We start from the raw sequence: 20,716 nt of genomic DNA, 5'->3' as shown, positions 1-20,716 counted from the left end.
GAATGGATCAAAAACCAAGGCGCAGCTTCCAATTGGAAGCTGCAGAAGCCACGCTAGACATTTGGCTTCTGAAGAACATTCACACACAGGAACACTGACTTCCAGGTTTTCAACATTTGGGAGCAGATTTCAACAACATTCAGGAGCACATTTCAACAACTAAGATGTTTAACTATCAAAGTTCCACTGTACTTCAAAGCAGCTGTCATACCCCATGCCTACTGAAAGGCTGTGGCAGAGGGAGAACTGGGAAGCAAGGCTACTTTGGAGACAGAATAGGCTCTTCCTTTTCTCATCTGTTATTGGCAGTGGCCAATGCCTTCAAGACAAGCTGCATTTAGCTGCTCCTCTCCCTGAATTGTTTCAATTCAAGCTGGTCATTATAAAAATTACAGTGTAGCTTTAACAACTGATGTCATTATTTCTGTTGCCTCCTTCCATAAACTCTCTCATTTTGTGTCATGTACCCAAGACAAGGGGTGAACAGAAGGTAGATCATGATCTATTGGAAGTTATTTGAGTGCTTTGCTATAGCAACGATTTCTGACTCCCAACAATAGAACCAACAAATGACTTTTCCTACCTCAATTTGACTACTGAAATAAAGCCCAGAATAACCAAAAGCAGACTATTGTGTGGAAGGACTGTAAGTTCAGTTCAGATAGTGAAAACAAATTCCTAGGCTCAAAATATGCTCAGAAGGACCTTGTACTTTCAATGCTAGTGGTATTTTGTACCCAATTCTGGTTAGTGCATATGGAGGTTCTAGCAAAAACAACAAAGTAGATCATCATTATATGAAGTCTGTCCACTCGTTCAACACTGTAAGCCTGAAGACAGAGGCAGTCTTGCTTTTATTTATCTTATGTAAGCCACTCAGAGTCTTTGCAACTGAAGAACAGAATAAAAGCTGTAAATGTAGAGCTTTAAATAACAGTTAAGTAGAGAGGAAGCTCTCACCAACAAAGACATTCTACAATCTAGGCACTACCATGAAGAAAGCCCTCCTCTCTCTTGCCCCCGAAGATGCAAGTGTTTTGTCTGACCATGTTTTGAGTGAGTAAAGAAGCATACCCCCCCTCATTAAATCAGCCTAGGATGATGGAGTAACACTACAGAATCTGATTAGTTAAAAGAAGAAAAAGTGATTCATTTCTCAAACACCGCCTTAAAAATAGCCCTGCCAAGTTAAATAAATCTTGGCTGTTTAATCAATTAACAGCATTCTCCTATAAGTCTACTCAGAAGTAAGCCCCACTGAGTTCTATGTAGGTACACAGTTGCAGCCATTTACCCAACAGTAAACCCCATTGAGCTTAACAGAACATCCCATAATTCCCTCTGGTGTGCAAAAGAAAGCCTTTTCTAAGAAGATATCTGCCATCCACAGATTTTAAAGTACTTAAATAAAAAATAATGAACCTTAAAAACAACATTATGATTGATTAAAAAAGGATCCCCTAATTACTTGCACAGATTTTTAAATCAACTGATTGATGCAGCTGACTTAAATTACACACCTACTTCAAAAAACTAAGAGTGAAGCAGAAAGCTGTTTTAGTGGGAACTAGCCCAAAGCCCACTTTGAAACTCACCTCTTCTGTTAGTTGAAAATGCACAAGGAAGACCAAAGCTTTGGAAGCCTGATAAGATAGTTGTTTATCAGAAATAAGCAACAGATGAATCTGCAATAAGTGGAAAAGGGAGGAATTGTAGATAAGGGATATCTTAGCAACGGAGCTATTTGGGGGGTGGGGGTGGGGAATCACCCCAAAACTTACTAATTTTGAGTCTATGTTGGCTTCTTTCAGAAGAATTCTAATAATCTCTACATATTTCTGTTTTGATTCAACTGCCACTCCTTGGGATTGCATTTTGGATAGCATCATCTTGATCAAGGTTACCTGAAGCAGCATTATTTCTCGTGAATGGCATATTGAATGAATCACACTTTCAGATGTGTCCGGCTCATCATGTGTCTTGAGGGTTGTAAACGCTGGATCAGAAGAGTTCCGAGCACTCATTGCCCATGATTTTCTATTTGTTGATGACAAGTGTTGCAGTGATATAGGATTTAGAAGAGCTGCACAACTATGACTATCTTTCAGAAATAAGGCATCTACCAGCATATCATCATACATTTGCTGGAGAGAGTCCCCATTGTGGGACAATTTGGTATTTTCAGTCATTCTTTGCACATTCACATTATAGAGATCTGAGTTGCTTCTTCAACAAGCAGGGAAAGTTCATCATTTCATGCAGCTTTTTCTCTAGTGTATCTAGAATTAAAGGCAATAATGAATATCATCATCATCAGGAAATTGTTAAATCAGCAAGAAAACCAAACAGTTTAGATTAGTTATCTGACGGGAAGTAAGTACTTTTGGAAACAGTGCAATCTTATGCATACCTATGGGGGATGTAAAGCATATCAGAACTAGGAATATTGAAGTCCTTGAAAGAAAGGTGGGATATAACAATAAAAATAGATATTGCAGCCCAACAGTGCAGTTCTTTACAAGTCTATTCAGAAGCAGACCCTAACGAGGTCACCCTCCTAGAAAAGTATGTATAAGATCGCAGTCTAAATCTACTATTGCATACATTTTATCAAGAAAGCACATGGCTTTGGCAAATAAAACATTTCAGCCAAACAAATACACATCTCAGAACTATGTTCATTACTGAAAACTCGCCCATACCTGAGACCATTAAGAGAAGGAAGGATGCAACCTACTAGGTTAATCAACCTAGGTTGTTTCTTAGGTTAATTATTATTGTGATTGGCACAACGCTGTTGTAATAGGAAGCGTTTGAAATCTTTAGAGGGCTACATAATAAATGCTACAAATATGAAGTAATATAAAGCACAAGAACTTTTTTGCATCCTAGTCCTTCCCTCATATGCCTCATCTTAAAAGTTATCAATATACCCATCTCTTCCTGGTAGTCCTTCCTTGGAAGCTAATATATTTACAGAGCAGAATGAGGTGGTAGGATCCTGAAGGGGCTGAGTGGACTTTTGTACGCTGCATATATTACAAAAACCAAAATCTGAAGTCCAGAAGTAGCACAGGATGAACCAAGCTGCACACAGGATGGCGGGAGTTGATGACAGATAACAGCTCCGTCTGTGATGTGCTAGTGGTTGGTGAGGGATAATTCCATTATTTTTTTAACGAGGACAGTTCATTAAGAATGTAAGAGTCCTGCTAGATAAAACCAAAGGCTCGTTTAGCCTTCTACCTGGCTATTTTTCTGACTGGAAATTGTTTTAACTGATTTTAATACTGTTTTTTTTTGGGGGGGGGTTAAATTGATATACAGTGGTACCTCAATTTAAGTTCTTAATTCGTTTCGGAGGGCCATTCTTAACCTGAAACTGTTCTTAACCTGAAGCACCACTTTAGCTAATGGGGCCTCCTGCTGCTGCCGCGCCGCCGGAGCACAATTTCTGTTCTCATCCTGAAGCAAAGTTCTTAACCCGAGGTACTATTTCTGGGTTAGCGGAGTCTGTAACCTGAAGCGTCTGTAACCCGAGGTACCGCTGTATAGTGTTTTGCTAGAAGCCACCCAGGGTGGCTGGGGAAACCCAGCCAGATGGGCGGGGTATATATAATAAATTATTATTATTACATTATTGCAACCATGTAGATATATTGCAATCAGTCACTGCCTGTCAGCCTAACCTACCTCACAGTGTTGTTGTGGGAATTAAATAAGGAGGCAAGCAGAGGCACAACTTGAGCTCCTTGGGCGAGGGGGGGGGGAAATAAATCCAACATAACGTTAGTGATTAGTCCACCATCTTGTGGACTCTTTGGAAGCCCACAAGCAGAGCCAAAATTAATAACTCCTCTCCTGCTCGCGTTCCCCAGCAGCCGGTTTTCTGAAGCACGCTGCCTCCCATAATAAACGAAGCCTTCCCCCCCCCCCCCGCCGCAGTGTGGTACAGTTCACTCAACCCCCTCAAGGCTCTACCACCGCGTCCCGAGAGCGAAAAGACCCCCCCCCCCCGCAAGGCCCTCCAACAGCATCACTACAACGAACGCCCGTGCGTTGCTAGGCAACCCACCCCAGCTTCTAGGCCTAGCCATCGAAGCAGCGCTAACACCGCCTCATCGAAAAGTCCGAGCCTTCCCCGTCGCAAAAGAACCAACCCCTGGGTCGCGCTTTCCGGCACTGAGGGAGATAAGGAAGGCTCCGCCCCGCTCTTTCTCTTAGCGAACCGTAGAACATATAGATCTTTTAATTTCCGAATTATAGAGTGACACCAACACCCAGAACTTCCGGTGGGAGCCCATAGAGATAAGAAAAGTACAGAGTGAATTCGCGCAGCATGAACTTTAGGGGAATTAAACGGAAAATCGCTGCCGGCCATCGTTTTGTAAGTGGGGAGCTCGGGGGCACCGCCGCTCTCCCATTCCCTATCTGGACGAAAAGCCCCTTTTCTACAACCGGCGTTAGCAGGCGAGAGAACAACAACAAAAAGTTACTGCCATGATTCCGGAAGTGCCGAAAAGGAGTGCAGCGGGACTGTGCCCCTTATGGTGAGGCGGAGGGAGTGGGGGGGGGGGACGGACAGAGAGGAAGAGAGCGAGTGGGGGGGGAGGGAGGGACCGGGGATGTGGGAGGGGAGGAGCGCTCGGAACCCCCGCGCGGCCCAATCGGGAGAGGCGGTGGGCTGCGGCGCGAGGCGGAGGGGAGCCGAGCGCGGCCGCTGATTGGCTGGGCGCCGGGGTCAGCCCCTGCCCGGTGACCCCGGAGTGAGGAGAGGAGGTGGCTCCTCCTCAGTCAGTCAGTCAGTCGGTCGGTGCAAAGTGAGTCCCCCTCCGCAGCCGCTTCTCTTCTTCGCCTTCCCAGCCGTGCCTACGGCTCCCTTCTCCTCCTCTAGTACGCAAGCTCTTTCCCCCGCCTTGCCCCGCCAGCGAGGGGGCGAAGTGGCCGCGGGCTGGCGGCTGGGCCGGGCCCGTGAGTGACTGAAAAAGAAAGAGAGAGAGAGACACGGAAAGACAGACAGGTAACGGCCGGCGAGGAGGGAGGGGCTTAGCGGCCCCCTCCCCCAATAGCAGCACGGGCTGGGGGAGAGGAGAGGTGGTAGCAGCAGCAGCAGCAGCTGTTGTTATTATTATTATTATTATTGGGTGAGCCTCACCTGGGATGGTGGAGGAGGGGCAGGGATAGGATAGGGATAGGATATCTGCCTTGGCTCCTTGCTTGCAAGCTAAAGAGGGGCCTGCTCCGCTAGAGGTTTGGTGGGGTGCTTAGCCCCTTCGCCATATCAGTAGGGGTGGCTAGGTTTACCCAGTTTTCCTTTGCAACTGCTATTTCTCTAATTATTTATTTCAGTAAACGCTCCTTAACCTAGCTTTGGAAGCAAGCTTTATGGCTGTAGTTTTGTTTTTGTAATTGTGTGGGGTTTTTTTAACTCTTATAACCTATCCTGGGACCTCTGGTTGACAGACAGGTAAGAAGACTACTAGAAAAATGTAGACCTTGCAGTGAAAGGCCGCTATGAAACTGGAAAAAAATAAATGGCTATAAAAGTTAATAGTCTGAGGGTGAAAAAAATGCTAGAACCCTGCTGGGGTCTGGCAGAGGGTGAGGCAGAGAGAGTGTTTTGTTTCTCTTGTAGTAGTTTGCTGCATTTTTGTGCTGAGGAGGGGGCTTCTCTTCCCTAGTTGTCTTCTGCTTGTGTTCATCCTGGCCATAGAAATTGAGCTAGTGTTTCAGTACAACCTAAAGAAACAACTTACCATTGTTTATTATCCTGTAATTGTTGCTTGGCTGCAACAATTATTATTATTATTGTATTATTATAAAATAACTTAATTATTTTATAATAGCGTCTGAAAGCGATATCCCTTCCCCTGCCAAAGTGAAAGACTCATAGTGTTGGATGGTACATTAAAGGTCATTTAATCCAACCTCTGCCAGTGCAGGACATCTGTTGCTACAGCATCCCCCAAATGTGGCAATCTAACCTCTGATTAAAAAGCTCTAATGCTGATGTGCCTATCACATTCTGAAGTACAGTAGTCTTTCACTGTTCAACAGCTTGTGCTACCAGGAAGCTTTTACTGATGTTTAGTTTCAATTTCTGTACATGTCTACTTAGAAGTTCATTCCATTGAGTTCAGTGGGGCTTACTTTCTAATGATGTGGTTAAGACTGTAGTGCTAGGTTGTGTGTTGATGGGGAGCTTTGAAATGTGGCCACTTATTTGTCAGAGGCAACTTGGAAGCTTGGAAACATAGTTGGAGATTATAGGAATAGATTCAGAAGGAATAAATGTGACTCATTTGAAGAATTTGAAAGATGATGGGGTGGGTTAGTTGTGTTAATAAGAGTTCTGTTAGGGCAGGTGGAGTTTGCTTTCTAACAGCATCTGACTGGCCACGGGTTTCCCATCTCTGGGAGAAGGGAAGCAGGTAAATCAAGATGAGTTGATCTGGGAAGGGTATGTGGTGAGGAATGAGGTGACCTATATTGTCACCTCTGCTCAAGTTCCACCCCTTCTCTGTCATGAAGGAATTGAGAAGCAATGGTGAGTTCTTTTCTTTAGATTAAAAACTATGTGTTTAGAATGAGAAGCCTTTTCTGAGTACCTCAGAGGTTTGGGATTTTTGTCACCTTCCACACGTCTCACGGCAATGTAGAGAATGCAGTAAAGCAGCTCAGCAGTTTAAAACAGTAAAGAAAAGAGCAGCAGACAAAACAGCTATACCAGCTAGACACTTATAGGATATACATATTCACATAGCTGAGAAGGCGTGTTTACAGTTGTTTCTGGAAAGTACAGGTAGTGGGCATCTGTCATATATTGAAACGAATGCTTTTCCATAAAACCACATTGCTCCCTGCTCCAAATCTGTGGAGTGGGCTTCTGAAATCTTTGGACGTTGTAGGAGAAGCTCCCCTGCAGATCGCAGTGATCATATGTGGGATATGGAAGAAGTTGATTCTGCATAGCAAATTAACACATCTGCCCCCCCCCCATTACCCAGTTTCTCTATGTTCCGAGTGGACACGTGGACTTTTATAGCACTCTTCTTAGTGTGTGTGTGTGTGTGTGTGTGTGTGTGTGGAGGGGGGGAGTTAATATACTGACACCCAATTATATGGCAATTTACAGAGTGATTTAGAAGATGGGTTCCTCTTTCAAGGAGCTTACACTCTAAATTGTGATGTGGGGAGAGGAGAAGAGAGAAGGGCAACAGAGGAAGACATAAGGCATGAAATGTAGATATTCTTCTAGTTCTTTAAATATAGTGTTCAGCTCATATAGGAGATCATAGAAATATTTTTAAAACTAAAATATTTAATAAAGGCTAGTATGACACAGCAAATTAACAGTAGCAGTGAATTTCCAAGGTGTGAAAGCTCCACAGCAAGTATGCTAGTCTTAAAGGAGTGATTTTCAAATTGTAGAGCAAGCTCCTCTGAGGGAGGTGCAGGGCACAGAACACCTGAAATTTTGGAGGAGTTTCACGACAGGATGCTGAAAAGCTAGGGTTTTCCTTCCCTCGCTAACCAGGATCTGGGTGAGTTTGAATGCTATCTGGTGGAGCATCCACATTTGATATATTGGAGGGGTGTGTATGACTGTATTCCCAGTGCCACATTATACTAACATGATTTGGGAATAAGGGAGCTCTGCTATAGCTGCTGCTTTGTTGTAAGGCTGCTTCTTGTGGAGGGGGGAATTGGTGGAAATGTTGTAGCTGATTCCCCTTTTTAAGACCAGTATACAGTTAGGACCACCGTCCCTAGATTTCCACAGGCAGCATGTGAGCAAGAATCTCCACACACTCACCCATAAGACAGTTTATTGTGGGACAGCCATAAGGTTGGGTAGGGGAAGGGCTGTAGCTCAGCAGCAGAGTACCTGCTTTTTATATAGAAGGTCCCAGATCCAATCCCTGGCATCTCCAGGTAGGGTTGAGAGAGACTCATGCCTGAAACCCTGGAGAGCTCTTGCTAGTCAGTGTAGATAGTACTGAGCTAGAGGCCTGACTTGTTATTCAGAACAGGAACCCTAGTTTAAAACCTTGAGGAACACTGCTTTAAGGTGCCATGGTAATATATGCTACAACAGACCAACAATACTGCTTGAGTTTGATCCACTTAATATTATAACCTCATTCCTTCCTTAATTTTAAATATAATTGTTTCCTCCTTTGTTCTCCAGGGGCTTGGGCTTAAGTATACTGATCAGGCTTAACCTTTGCCGTTTTGATGGTTGCCCAAATCCAAAAAAATGGAAATGGGGTGTTTGCTAATCTTATCCCTTCCCCTTCGCTGCCAGGAATTTTGTGGGGAGGGCAGCACACAGTCAGCAGGTCTCATGTTATCCCTGAGTGCTTTTTGGGGCCCACAAGCTATTAGATTCCAAAGAAACTGTGCTTCAATTTTTATAAGTTAAAGATTTTAATGGGGGTGGGGGAGATTATGAGTTTCAAGCTATAACAGAAAAGGAAACAAAATAGTCCCAAACACATTGCCGGTTTCAAATATGAAAAGTGTATACAGGTATCTCAGGTTTGTCGTACTCTGTAAGTGAAGGATATACTGCATGTATGTGAAAGCAGCAGGTAGATGCAGAAGTAACTTGCACATACTCTTCCATGTAGCTCTAAGACTACTGAAGCATAACAGCAATGTGTTGGAATCATAAATCTTTATTTCTGAAGCTTATTATTTTGGCCATCTGTTTTACATTTTTGACATCCTTAGGTGGTTGTTTATAGCACACTCTTATATGTATATGCTCTGAAGTAAGTTCCATTGAGTTAAATGGGGCTTACTTCCAGCTAGGCTGTGATAGGATTGCAGCCATAGTCTTTTAAAACTATCACAGGGAAGTCTTCTATAGCCTGGCCCAGTGGTTTTCAACCAGTGTGCTATGGCACCCTGGGGTGCCTTGAATGATGGTCAGGGGTGCCACGGGCAACAGTGGCCTCTGTCCCTCTTTCCTTCCCTCCCTCCTCTGTTGCCTTCTCGCGTCTCTGCCTCACAAAGGCTTGTATACTTGTTTATTGCAGCAGCCCTGGCTATAAGCTCTACAGGCGAATGGTGCCTCTGGGAGGCACCTCTTTTGGGGGTGGGGGGCAGCTCAGAGACCAGGGATGGCAACAGCAGCTGCCTGGAGGACTTTCGAAGGGAGAGGAGAGGCAACTGAGGGAACACTCCACAAGGGAGGGTGTTCGAAAAAGGGTGAGAGGCTGCCAGCTCTGGAGGCAAGTGGTGCTCCTGGGCTCCTGAGCCCCACAGGGGTGTCACAGAAAGAATGTGGAGCCGTGGACTCAAAAAGGTTGAAAACCTCTGGCCTAGCCATTTCAGAGTTAAGCGTTTTCCCCCTTTTTAATCTTGCAGGATCTACTTAATATTTTTAATTGGCCTGTACGACTTTGGTTTTGACTTTGTACTGCATCATGAAATTCTGTGGGCAACCTAGGGATAGTTACCATCTCTCAGCCTAACCTTCCTCACAGGAATTATTTACTATTTATTTATTTATGTATAGCCTCCCCTTCATCCAAAGGTCCAAGATTAAAATTATAGAGTCCAATTTTTATTTATTTTTATTTTTTAAATTGAAACAGCATAAAACAAAATACAGAGTTTTGTTGTGAGAAGAAATTGGGGTTGGGGAGGGAGACCAATAAACTGCCCTGCACTCCTTGATGGAAGGGTAGAGTAAAATGTAATAAAACAAGTGTAGAGTAAGGAATGAACTTGTACCAGCTGCAACCCTGGTTCTTCTTGTCATTCCAGGCTCATGCCGCTGCAGAATAAATTCGCAGATTTTGAATCCAAAACAAAAGTCAAGAGGCAAATATGTAATGGAAGAATCCAGTATCCAGGTGACAAACTTCAATCCTGGTTTTTTATGCTTTCACACTATTTTGTGAGTGTTGTTACTCAGATTCTTGTCTTGCTGACAGTGGTTGGCTGATGTCTTACATAGCTTCCACTGTGATAAAATGATCAAAATGTTGAGAGATGCAAGAGGCATAGTTGTTTTCTCTTTGTATTTTGGCTAGTTACCCTGGAAAATTTGGATGGCCTTCTAGAATTAGCTGTTCTAAATTTTACAAGTTCATTCTCTTGCCTCCTGCAAGAGGCATAGTTGTTTTCCTTTTGTATTTTGGCTAGTTACCCTGGAAAATTTGGATGGCCTTCTAGAATTAGCTGTTCTAAATTTTACATAGCATGTATTGTGTGCTATATAGGCAATTATTGAAGACTGATTTCATGCATGCTTCCTTCAAAGGAAGCTCCATTGTATTCCCATAGGATTGTGGCCTTCATGTAAAAAAGTCTCCATTTTGGATATTTTTTGCTTATACAGGTAATAAACTTATAGTCGTACAAGTTAGATTTCAAAGTGAAGAGAAGGGAATGCAACTAGAACCAAGTAAACTCATAACTATGGATTAACTTCTAACTGGATCTGTGCTTTTCTGAGCATCAATTTCTGCTACTTTTCACTTGTCTAGTTTAGATATTAAGCACAGATTTGTACTGTATATGCTAAGATATGGAAAAGCCTTGGGCCTGCATGGTCCATCTTGCACTACCTTTTTATTGCATTGTAATTAAACCAGAAGGGACGCAGGTGGCGCTGTGGGTTAAAGCCTCAGCGCCTAGGGCTTGCCGATCGAAAGGTCGGCGGTTCGAATCCCTGCGGCGGGGTGCGCTCCCGCTGCTCGGTCCCAGCGCCTGCCAACCTAGCAGTTCGAAAGCACCTCCGGGTGCAAGTAGATAAATAGGGACCGCTTACCAGCGGGAAGGTAAACGGCGTTTCCGTGTGCGGCTCTGGCTCTGGCCAGAGCAGCGATGTCACGCTGGCCACGTGACCCGGAAGTGTCTCCGGACAGCGCTGGCCCCTGGCCTCTTAAGTGAGATGGGCGCACAACCCCAGAGTCTGTCAAGACTGGCCCGTACGGGCAGGGGTACCTTTACCTTTACCTTTAATTAAACCAGAAAGTCTTCAGCCCATTTCTTATGGGGGCAAGACTCATGTGTATCTTCACTTATTAAGCTGAGATTTTTGTCTGAACCATGGTATTTTGTGCATATCTCTGGAAATTGGATATCCTCTGTGACTGATGTATGTTTATAATAAAAAATGTCTTGATGAGATGGGGCTCTATTGATACTCTAGCAGTGAAAGAGTCAAATGTTTTTGTTCAGTGAGGCTCAGTGTGTTTTACGGGGGCTTTTTAGTATTGCAGGAATTTGAAGATATGTCACCAGCGAAAGATTTGCAAAGTAAACAACAAAAGGTGGAATATATTGGCCTAAAGTGTTTTATCTTAGTTTGATTGAAATTCATCTTATGTTAAATATTTACATGTATCTGAAGGCTAAAGTATATTCAAATGTTTGTGCTATTTTATATTGCAATGCTCTTATGGAGTCTTTGTGATCTTGAGTTTTTTTGCACTTGTTTAAATTGCAATTGTATTATAAAACAATGAGCATATAAAATTATAAATGACATTTTATATACAAGTAAGATAAAATCTGGATAGTTGAACTGGATCATCCTGCCCACAGTCTAAAGGTCCTGTTTACTAATGTCAAAAGCGACCTCCCTAGATTTAGGATCAAAGTAACATGTGGGGAAGGAAACAGTTCACAGGGAACCTAGATCTGGTTCATACACTTATTTAACATTAACAAGTCTAAATTGGAATTCAAATCTTAATTTATATGCACACCAATTTATATACACACCAATAATATGCCTAGTGCTTTATAATCATTAACTCATTTACTCAGTGTTCCATTGAGGTTTTACAGTTGGTTAGTTGATGTTTAGCTGGAGTGACTTGCATAGGACCACCAGAAATGGAAGCAGCATTGAATACCATTTTTCTAGATACAAGTCAAATCCTGTTCTGAATAAGTGCCAGATGCACTAATGTGCCATTGAAGCTCATCACAATCTGTTGACTGACTCTCTGCAAGTATAGGAGTGAGCCTTCAAGTGAGAAAGAAGGTCAGGAAAGAGGAGTGTTGTACATTGTCTATATATGTTGACAGTTATAATCCTGAGAAAGGAACTGAGTCTCTGATCCTATGACCTGTGCATAAAAAGGCCATGTGGGTATACAAGCCAATAATAATAATAATAATATTTTTTACCATCCTTTATACAAAGTTTACAGGGTGGTTTACAATGTAAAACAGAAAAATACATGCCATCATAACAAACAGAAACAAAAGCCCCACAGTTGGAAAGGCATAGATTGTTTAATTAGCCAAAGTTCTTGGGAGAAGAGGAATGTTTTTGCCTGGTGCCTAAAGATATGTAACAAAGGCACCAGGCAAGCCTTCCTGGGGAGAAGGGAGCCACTGCAGAAAAGGCCCATTCTTGTGTTGCCACCCTCCGGACCTCTTGCAGAGGAGGCACACGAGGAAGGGCCTCAGATGGTGATCACAGCATCCAGGTTAGTTTTTATGCATATACCAGTAGGTGGTCCTTGAGTTATTGAAGGCTCCCACCCCTAACTTGGACAGTCGCTCCAGAAGGATACCATGCTTGATAGTATTGAAAGCAACTCAGAGGTTGAGACAGAGATCATCATTCAGGGAACCAAAGTAGTTTCTATTCCATAACCTTACTTTAGGACCCCAAACCAGGCCTAAACTGGTAGTGGCATTTCTATTCCATAACCTTTCTATTCCATAACCATAACTTATTACTTGATTATTTGGCATTCAGAGGTTTCACAGGAGGAGAATTATTTCTTACCCAGAAATCTTTAGAAAGAGTGTTGGGTGTATTTCTGTAGACTATAGTGAGGGGGCATCATTCACCTGCCATCTTCTTCACAGGATAACCTTTAGGGTTTTAATGCTTGTACATCTCTGTGCATGCTAGAAAAAAGATGGGATGCTGATACGCCAGTGTGTGTTACTGTTTTTTCTTCCTTCTCTTTGTCCACCCTGCATTTTTCCTCCATCTTGTTCTACCCTGCCAAGTTACATGTTTTAAATTAAGCATCTTTTTTCAAACCGCTTCCATTATTTCACCCTGTTTTAGACACCCTGGTGTTAAGATGCATGAAATCTATGTGACATTTGAGAGTCGATGATCTAATAAGACTACGTTCTTTATTTCAAGGAAAGCAGTTCGCTTGACACATTATACCTGCCAACAAGGTTATGTATAATAAAGATGGGAAATACAACTAACAAAAAGTGACCTCTGCTTATAAGGTAACTATTTTTTTAATTGAACACTTGAAACTTTGATTTGTTTTAGAAAATGTTAAAATGCCTCTTTCTTAGGGTAGTAACAGTGGAGGACATCCAGGATCTACTCATTCAGTGCTATCTTCAGTGATAGCATTAGGGATAAATGGCTGAGGCAAATAACAATAAATGAAAGTTTCATTGCAATTTTCTCCCTCCCTGGCTCGATTTGTATTATAAAACATGTTATGGTTACCCAGCCAGAGAAAAAGTTTTATGAGAGAGAGAAAACTATTTCAGATACTGGGTATTAAGTGCCAAATACTGAACTTTTGTCAGCAGCCAGTGTGGCTACCCTAGTTGTTGCTACTCAAAATATCCAGGCAAATTTTAAAGAGTGTTTAAGAACTGCAAAGCAACTTTAAGGATTGCAAAGTAATTTTAGTTATGGTTTTCTATGTATGTATAAGTGTTTCCGAAACCTATTTTTTAAAAAAACCAGTGTAGTTTTTGAACAATAACAGTTTTCTACTGGTTCTTTGGTTAAAGTTGGAAGCAAACCATCCTGTACACTTGCACAAATCTAAGTCAGAGGAAGAAAAGCTGTTGGTTCATGCATACATCGCAAATCTTAAAAGAACCCAAAGATTTTTTTAAATGCATAGATAGTCCATTTGAATTGCAGTGTAGCTAATTCCACTGTTCTTGAGGAACATGTAGATAATGCTGCATGACATTTTATTAGAAATAGTTGTGTCCATTGATACTTAGGAAGTAAGAGCAATGAGGGCCTAAATGGCACAGCCAGATCACCCTCACAGTCTTAAAAATGTAGGTGTAAAAGTGCAAGTGTCTAGGCTTTGTGAAATAAAAAATCAAGGTTACGATTTTTGGAAAGAAATATCAGAAACTGATTGACCAATGGCATGAATTTAAATATCTAGGAATTCATTTGGAATGTAATAAAATGTTAAGCTTCTAAAACCTTGAGTACCATTAAATTTTATTCTGTGAAAGTTGACTTTATAATTGATCCTTCAGCCTTCTCAAATGGCTATTTTGGGGGTACAGTGGGGTAGTGGGGACTGAAAAGCCCTGGCACATGGGTGGGTGGGTGTGCAGCTTTGTGGATCCTGTCCCATTTATCCATGTTGCTATGGAGTGTTATTGGCACTCTCCCTCTCTCCAATTCTGATTTGTGTTTACTGTGTTTCAGTTGCAGGTGACCTGTGAGACCTCATGATCCTTCTTTAGGAGGCAGATTCTGCGAGGATGTTACATCACCACTGCCGGAGGAACCCCGAACTACAGGAAGAATTGCAGATTCAGGCTGCGGTGGCTGCTGGAGATGTTCACACTGTGCGCAAGATGCTAGAGCAGGGCTATTCTCCAAATGGTCGAGATGCTAATGGCTGGACCTTGCTCCATTTCTCAGCAGCAAGAGGAAAAGAAAGATGTGTCCGTGTATTCCTCGAACATGGAGGTTGGTTGACTTAAATGAGGTGGGGGTGAAATTTGACCAAGCATCAAGGATTTTATCCTTCGCACCTTCACTTTAAACTCCTGTTTGTTTGTTTGTTTGTTTGTTTGTTTATGGCAGTGGCCACATTCAGATGATCACATCTCTGCTTAGTAAGTCAATATATGTGCAAACTTCATGAACCTTGCTTCCTACTTGGTGTGAGTATGCAAATGAGATGGGAAATGGCAGCTTGTCTTTCAGTCATGCCTGAATCTGGAAACCGTCACTTTAAAGTTAGCCTCCAGATCTTGACTTGACTGAAAGCAATTAACCACAGTTCCTGGTTGGGCGTAATGGGAAGCTATTGTTAACTGCCGCTTCCTGGCTTGTTCGCTGGAGGGAGAAATGAAGGAACTGCATACCTGTATGAAGCTCACTCATGTTGAGCTTAGGGTTTTATCATCTGAATGTGGCTCTTTTTGCATTTGGCTTCACAAAATGATCAGGTAAGATGGCTACTTAATTTCTGTATTTTTAATTTTCTGTACTTTAAATCTAATAGTGAATTAAAAAAGTGAGTAGGCAAGCTATGGAATTGCAAAATGCACCACAAGGGGGCTCCCCTCTGTTAAGTATTTTAAATACTGTACATACCAGAGAAATAACAGGTTGCAAGGATGCTCAAGGAATCCATTCACTTTGCATCTAGGCTATGTTAGTTTTCTCTTGTTAAGTTATTTATTTATTAAATTTATATATTGCTGTTTATCTGAGGAGCACAGGGTGGTTTACAATATAAAAAACACAAAAATATATAATATAATAACAAACAGAACAACCCACCCACCAGTTTAAAAGGCAATAGATTGTTTAATTAGCCAAAGGCCTGGGAGAAGAGGAATGTTTTCAACTGGCACCTGAAGATATGTAATGAAGGCACCAGATGAGCCTCTTTGGGGGAGAGTGTTCCACAAACAGAGAGCCACCATCGAAAAGGCCTGTTCTCTAGTTGCCACCTTCTGGACTTCTCATGGATGTGGCAAATGAAGAAGGGCGCCTCAGATGATGATCACAGGATCTGGGTTGGTTCATGTGAAAAGAGGCAATCCTTGAAGTATTGCATTCCTGAGCCATTTAAGGCTTTGCAGGTCGAAAACAACACTTTGAATCGAGCCTGGAAACTAATTGGCAATCAGTGCAATCAGGCCAGTACAGTGGTACCTTGGGTTACATACGCTTCAGGTTACAGACTCCGCTAACTCAGAAATAGTACCTCAGGTTAAGAACTTTGCTTCAGGATAAGAACAGAAATTGTGCTCTGGTGGCACGGCGGCAGCAGGAGACCCCATTAGCTAAAGTGGTGCTTCAGGTTAAGAACGGACCTCCGGAACAAATTAAGTACTTAACCCGAGGTACCACTGTATTGGTGTTACATTCTCAAACCATCTTGTCCTGGTGAGCAACCTGGCACTGAATTCTGCACTAGCTGAAGTTTCTGAACCACCTGGAGAAGCAGCCACATGTATAACATGTTGCAGTAACCTAGAGGTTACCAGAGCATAGACAACAGAAGTTAGGGGTACTGCTGGGCCACCAGCCGAAGCTGATGGTAGGCACTCTGCACCACCGAAGCCGACTGAGCCTCTATCGACAGCAATGGATCCGGTAGTATTCTCAAGCAGTATACCAACTCCTTCAGAGGGAGTGTAATGCCATCAAGAGCAGGCAACCTCCCGTCTATCCAATCTAGAAAACCACCCATTAACTGCCTTACCTAGATTGAGCTTCAGTTTATTGGCTCTCAACCAGTCCAAGACCCCTATAGATGTAAGGGAGAAGTAAAACTGTGTGTCATCAGCATATCGCTGACAATGTACTCCAAAATTCTGTATGACCCCACTCAGCTGTTTCATGTAGGTGTTAAGTAGAATGTGGGATAAAATCTAATTCTGGGGAACCCCACATTGAAGGCTCCATGGGGCTGAAGAGCATTCCTCAAGTATCACCTTTGGGAAATAGACATCCAAGAAGGAACAGAACCACAGCAAAGCAGTGCTTTGAAACTTTTGTGTAAGCCAACTATCAAATGTAGATGACGATACTGTGGTACCTCGGTTGTCGAACATAATCTGTTCCAGAAGACCGTTCGACTTCTGAAATGTTCTACAACCGAGGCACAATGGGCAGTTGGCAAATTCCATTGAGAAAATGGAGAAACACGCCTCAGAAGCCATTCAACTTCCAAGGTGCATTAAAAAACGGAAGCATTCACTTACAGGTTTTCGGTGTTCGGCTTCCAAATCGTTCGGCTTCTGAGACGCTCGAAAACCAAGGTTCCACTGTAGCAATGTTTAAGAAGTTAAGAGGTTTTTGTGTCTTTGGTTTCTTTGAACTGGTAACATAGTTTTTCTAAGCAGCTTCGAAGCCCAGCCATCATTGCAAATGTTCAAAGGGAGCTCCTGGGAGTGAAAAGATCTGATTTGGACCCATGAGAGCACCCATCTCTCTCCTCCACCCCAGCCCCACCGGTACAGTGTCCCTGGGAGGCTCAGTGTATATTTCCACATCATTTCCATAGTCATTTGCAGCCCTATTTGAACATAGTCACAGTAGCAGCTGGTATTGGAAGCTCCTTGGGAGTGGCTATTTTACCAGTTTAAAGTTTCTGTCTTTTTAAATGCAGCCTTCAGCCTATGTAGTAAAACAAGTACCATTCTAAATGTGATTCTAGTACAGACATTTTATTTTTGTTTTAAAACTTGCAAATAGTAAACAAACAACCTGGGAATGAACAATGTGAAAGTGACACAGACTGACCATCCCTAGTTAAGGGCAGTGCTCCTACAGGGATTGAACAAAAGAAATTGTGTGTTCGCACTTGGGGGGCGGGGAGTAAAGAGAGAGCTATTTGTGCATTAATGGGAAGCCACAGTTCAGAGGTGGCTAAAATGTGACCCTTCATAAGTTGCTGGACTACAGCTCCTGCATTCCTGAGTGTTGCCTATGCTTTTTGGAACTGATGGAAGTTTGGAGCCCAATATCATCTAGAGCAGTGTTTCTCAACCTTGGGCTGCCAGCTGTTTTTGAACTACAGCTCCCATCATCTCTGACCACTGGTCCTGCTAGCTAGGGATGATGGGAGTTGTAGTCCAAACTAGCTGGAGGCCCAAGGTTGAGAAACACTGATCTAGAGGGCCACAGGTTCCCCAACCCTGCCATAGTTAATGGTTTCCAGGAAAGTATGAACATGCCACTGTGTGCATAAAGTGAATTGGAGCCTATGTGCTAAAATGTAAAACTGGTGAATTCGCGATAAGATGGCAGAAAGACTGGAATTTAACGAAAGGGAAACTCTGAGAACTTTTGTGTGGCCTCTTACTGGGGAAATTTCTCTGGAGGCAAGAGCTTATGGAACAAACGGATCCAAGTGAATCATGTTTTGCCAAAATCCAACAAAGCTTTGTATGCCACATAAGTACCCCTTCATGTATCTAATATACATAAATCTACTAGAGGCTGAGGTTTTACTATGGGAATGATTTTGAACACTCAAGGAAAGCATGATTATGTATTTTTCAGTTCTGCTCATGTAGCTCCCACCTTCTGTTGACAATAGTGTGTTTATTGTAGACTCTTCTGTATTACTCCAGTAGAGTAGATTCCTCTTGCTATGTTTGTAAGAAAAAGAAAGATATTATTGTGTTGCAAGAAATAGTTCTTATGCTTTATCATTGTATATCTTAGATCATGTACATGTATGTCTGAGTGCATGTGCTGCATAAACAGGAAGCCCATTCTTTCTAGATGGTGCTAACATGGAACTGAGCATTTAATGAGGGGGTCGATTTGTGCCATGAAATATACTACTAGTTAATCAGGAGAATAGCACAGAAATAGCCTATTGCTGCCTTAAAGCAGAGCTTATAAATCAGGTTTCCTCAAACTCAAAACATACAAACTACAAAAGCTGTAGTCTCAAAACATCTGGAGGACTGAGTTTGAGGAAGCCTGTTATAAATGATCGAAATGCATAAAGAGTTGGCAAGTTTTAGCTTAAACTTCAAGTATTGCAAATTGTATGATCTTTTAAGGTCCAGTAGAATAAATTATGACCGTTTTTTATCCTTCCTGTGGTAAGTGTGGCCAGAAGATGGCAGTACAAGTGTTTGCAAAACAGATTTAGAACTGCAATGAATTTACTCCCAAAAATTACTGTGTGAGTCTTGATGTCTAATAATCTCCACCTGTTCCCTAGTTATGCAAATATTCATCAGAATATTTCATAGCTTTGATAGCCAATTATTTTTTTATTTCACTATTCGATATCTGCCAGTTTATATTAGCTGTATTTGATAGTTCCTAAAAAGTATTTGACATTAGCCATACTTTGACAGCTGGTAGGCAGTAGTATGTTAAAGTGGTTTTTAGACTTTATGAAGGGAATCCTGTAGACAGTGATATCTGTGATATAGCTTTTGGACATTACAGAGCACTTTGTAGCATGTTCTAAGGTGGTTGCTTAGTTCACACAGGGCAATGCTAAGCTGCCTCATTCCCCCTTGGCTGTAAATTGCAGAGGAAAGATCAGTAGTGGTGGGCAAACTGGCTTCCAGCGAAAGTTTCAAAATCACTGTACTCATAACAGTGTGCTGACAATGAGCATGCAGTAGCATTTAATATTAGATTTTGAAAAGCTGACATGTAATCATTTATATTATTTATAACCTAAATAGGATTATAGCAGCATCACTTTTTATAATACTGTCTGTTAGCATGAGTTTTTAAGTTGTCATGCAGATGCTTTATCAGAAATAGTCTAATTTAAATAGATTGGCTTCTTCTATTCCTTCCAGTAGCTACTGAGTACTTACAGACTTTCTGGAATTGTTCGTTGGGCAGAGTGGTTTTTTGTTTGTTTGTGTTAAGAGCTAGTCTTAAAACTACTTGGTTTAACACCTGCACAAGATAATAACAGAGCAAGATAGTTACGCTAACAGTGTTGCCCTAAAGTAGGGTTGCCATATTTTCACCCGGCCACTGTTTCCAACTGCCGAATCCTGGCTATGTCCAGGAAATTCCGGACGTATGGCAGCCCTACCCTAAAGTTCTAGAGCCCTGTTAGATGATTGGGTAGAAAAATATTTTTTTTATTGGAAGCTTCACAGTCAAGCCAACCAAAAAAACTATGCTTGAACAGAACTTCAGGGACATGCAGGAAGAACATGAGATTAAGGTTTGGAGCAGCTGGGCTGACCTCAGGCTTGCTACACCCTTGGGAAAGCACTTGGTGAAAACTTCTTAATTCATTTCCCGGCCACCACAGTATTTACCCCTGTTTTTTCACCTCATTTTTTCCTCCTTTGCTTCCTCTGTTTGTCTTGAGAGAAACAAACCATCAGCACTGGTCTGCACTTAACCTATACAGGAAACCCCCCCATTTATGCAGGGGTTACGTTCTGAGGCACTGTGCGCATACGGGAAGTCATGTATAATTGAAGCACCCATCGGAAAAGCCTGCAAACACCCTCTAAAGCTCTGGAAACCCTTTAAAAACCAGTAGTCCTACCAGACGGCTAGAAATGGTGGCACTCAGTCTTCCTCATCGCTGGAGGAGGATGATTTGCAAACAATGACGAGCAGGGTAGACTGGTATCCCCAAGTGCTTGGTTGTAGGTCAGATTCACTTGGTGGGGCTGATGGTGTATTGCAAAAGAACATGGGGGTGGGCAGCTGGCCCTTTTGTCTCTTCAGCTGGTCAGCGCACGTTTGGGCAGCCTCCTGGTCCACAAATGCAGCTTCAATATGGGTGCCAATATTCTTTAAATTAAAATGTCATTTGAAGTGGTCCAGCCAACCGCAGCTAGCCCAGAACTCCTTTGCAGGCTGCTTGAAGCGCACATGCAGCCTGAGAGTCTTCTTGTGCAAGGTGCTGCCATTAATGGGGATACACTAGCAGTTTATGTCCTCTAGACACAGGTTCAGTGCCTCATGTGCCTTCACCAGGGCCTCAGTGTTTGAAACTCCCATTGTTCTAGGCACATTTTG

At 42.4% G+C, this 20,716-nt stretch overlaps 2 protein-coding genes across 7 annotated transcripts in view; one reads left to right on the top strand and one right to left on the bottom strand.

Annotated features, from left to right (window-relative positions):
- LOC307203432 (ceramide synthase 3-like) overlaps window positions 1–4,374 on the bottom strand; it is an 84,340-nt gene extending 79,966 nt beyond the window's left edge. The window contains exons 1-3 of one of the 3 annotated variants that reach the window (XM_079954245.1): window positions 4,076–4,374; window positions 1,782–2,279; window positions 1,596–1,685 (exon numbers count right to left, since the gene is read on the bottom strand). In XM_079954245.1, the coding sequence (XP_079810371.1) occupies window positions 1,596–1,685; window positions 1,782–2,189 (498 nt within the window). In that variant the 5' untranslated portion in view covers window positions 2,190–2,279; window positions 4,076–4,374. The remainder of the gene's footprint in view (window positions 1–1,595; window positions 1,686–1,781; window positions 2,280–4,075) is intronic. The other 2 variants (XM_079954243.1, XM_079954244.1) reach the window with 2 other exon arrangements.
- A 348-nt stretch (window positions 4,375–4,722) lies between these two features.
- The window catches only part of ASB7 (ankyrin repeat and SOCS box containing 7), a 38,165-nt gene continuing 22,171 nt past the window's right edge, over window positions 4,723–20,716 (top strand). The window contains exons 1-4 of one of the 4 annotated variants that reach the window (XM_079954380.1): window positions 4,723–4,820; window positions 9,778–9,866; window positions 13,139–13,233; window positions 14,426–14,692. In XM_079954380.1, the coding sequence (XP_079810506.1) occupies window positions 14,482–14,692 (211 nt within the window). In that variant the 5' untranslated portion in view covers window positions 4,723–4,820; window positions 9,778–9,866; window positions 13,139–13,233; window positions 14,426–14,481. Of the gene's footprint in view, window positions 5,021–9,777; window positions 9,911–13,138; window positions 13,234–14,425; window positions 14,693–20,716 lie in introns of all 4 variants that reach the window. The other 3 variants (XM_079954382.1, XM_079954379.1, XM_079954381.1) reach the window with 3 other exon arrangements.

This window comes from Podarcis cretensis, assembly GCF_951804945.1.
Source record: "Podarcis cretensis genome assembly, chromosome: 14".
In the NCBI taxonomy this organism is placed as follows: domain Eukaryota; kingdom Metazoa; phylum Chordata; class Lepidosauria; order Squamata; family Lacertidae; genus Podarcis; species Podarcis cretensis.
The sequence above is the reverse complement of the archived record's forward strand: the minus strand, read 5'-3'. Positions and strand labels throughout refer to the sequence as shown.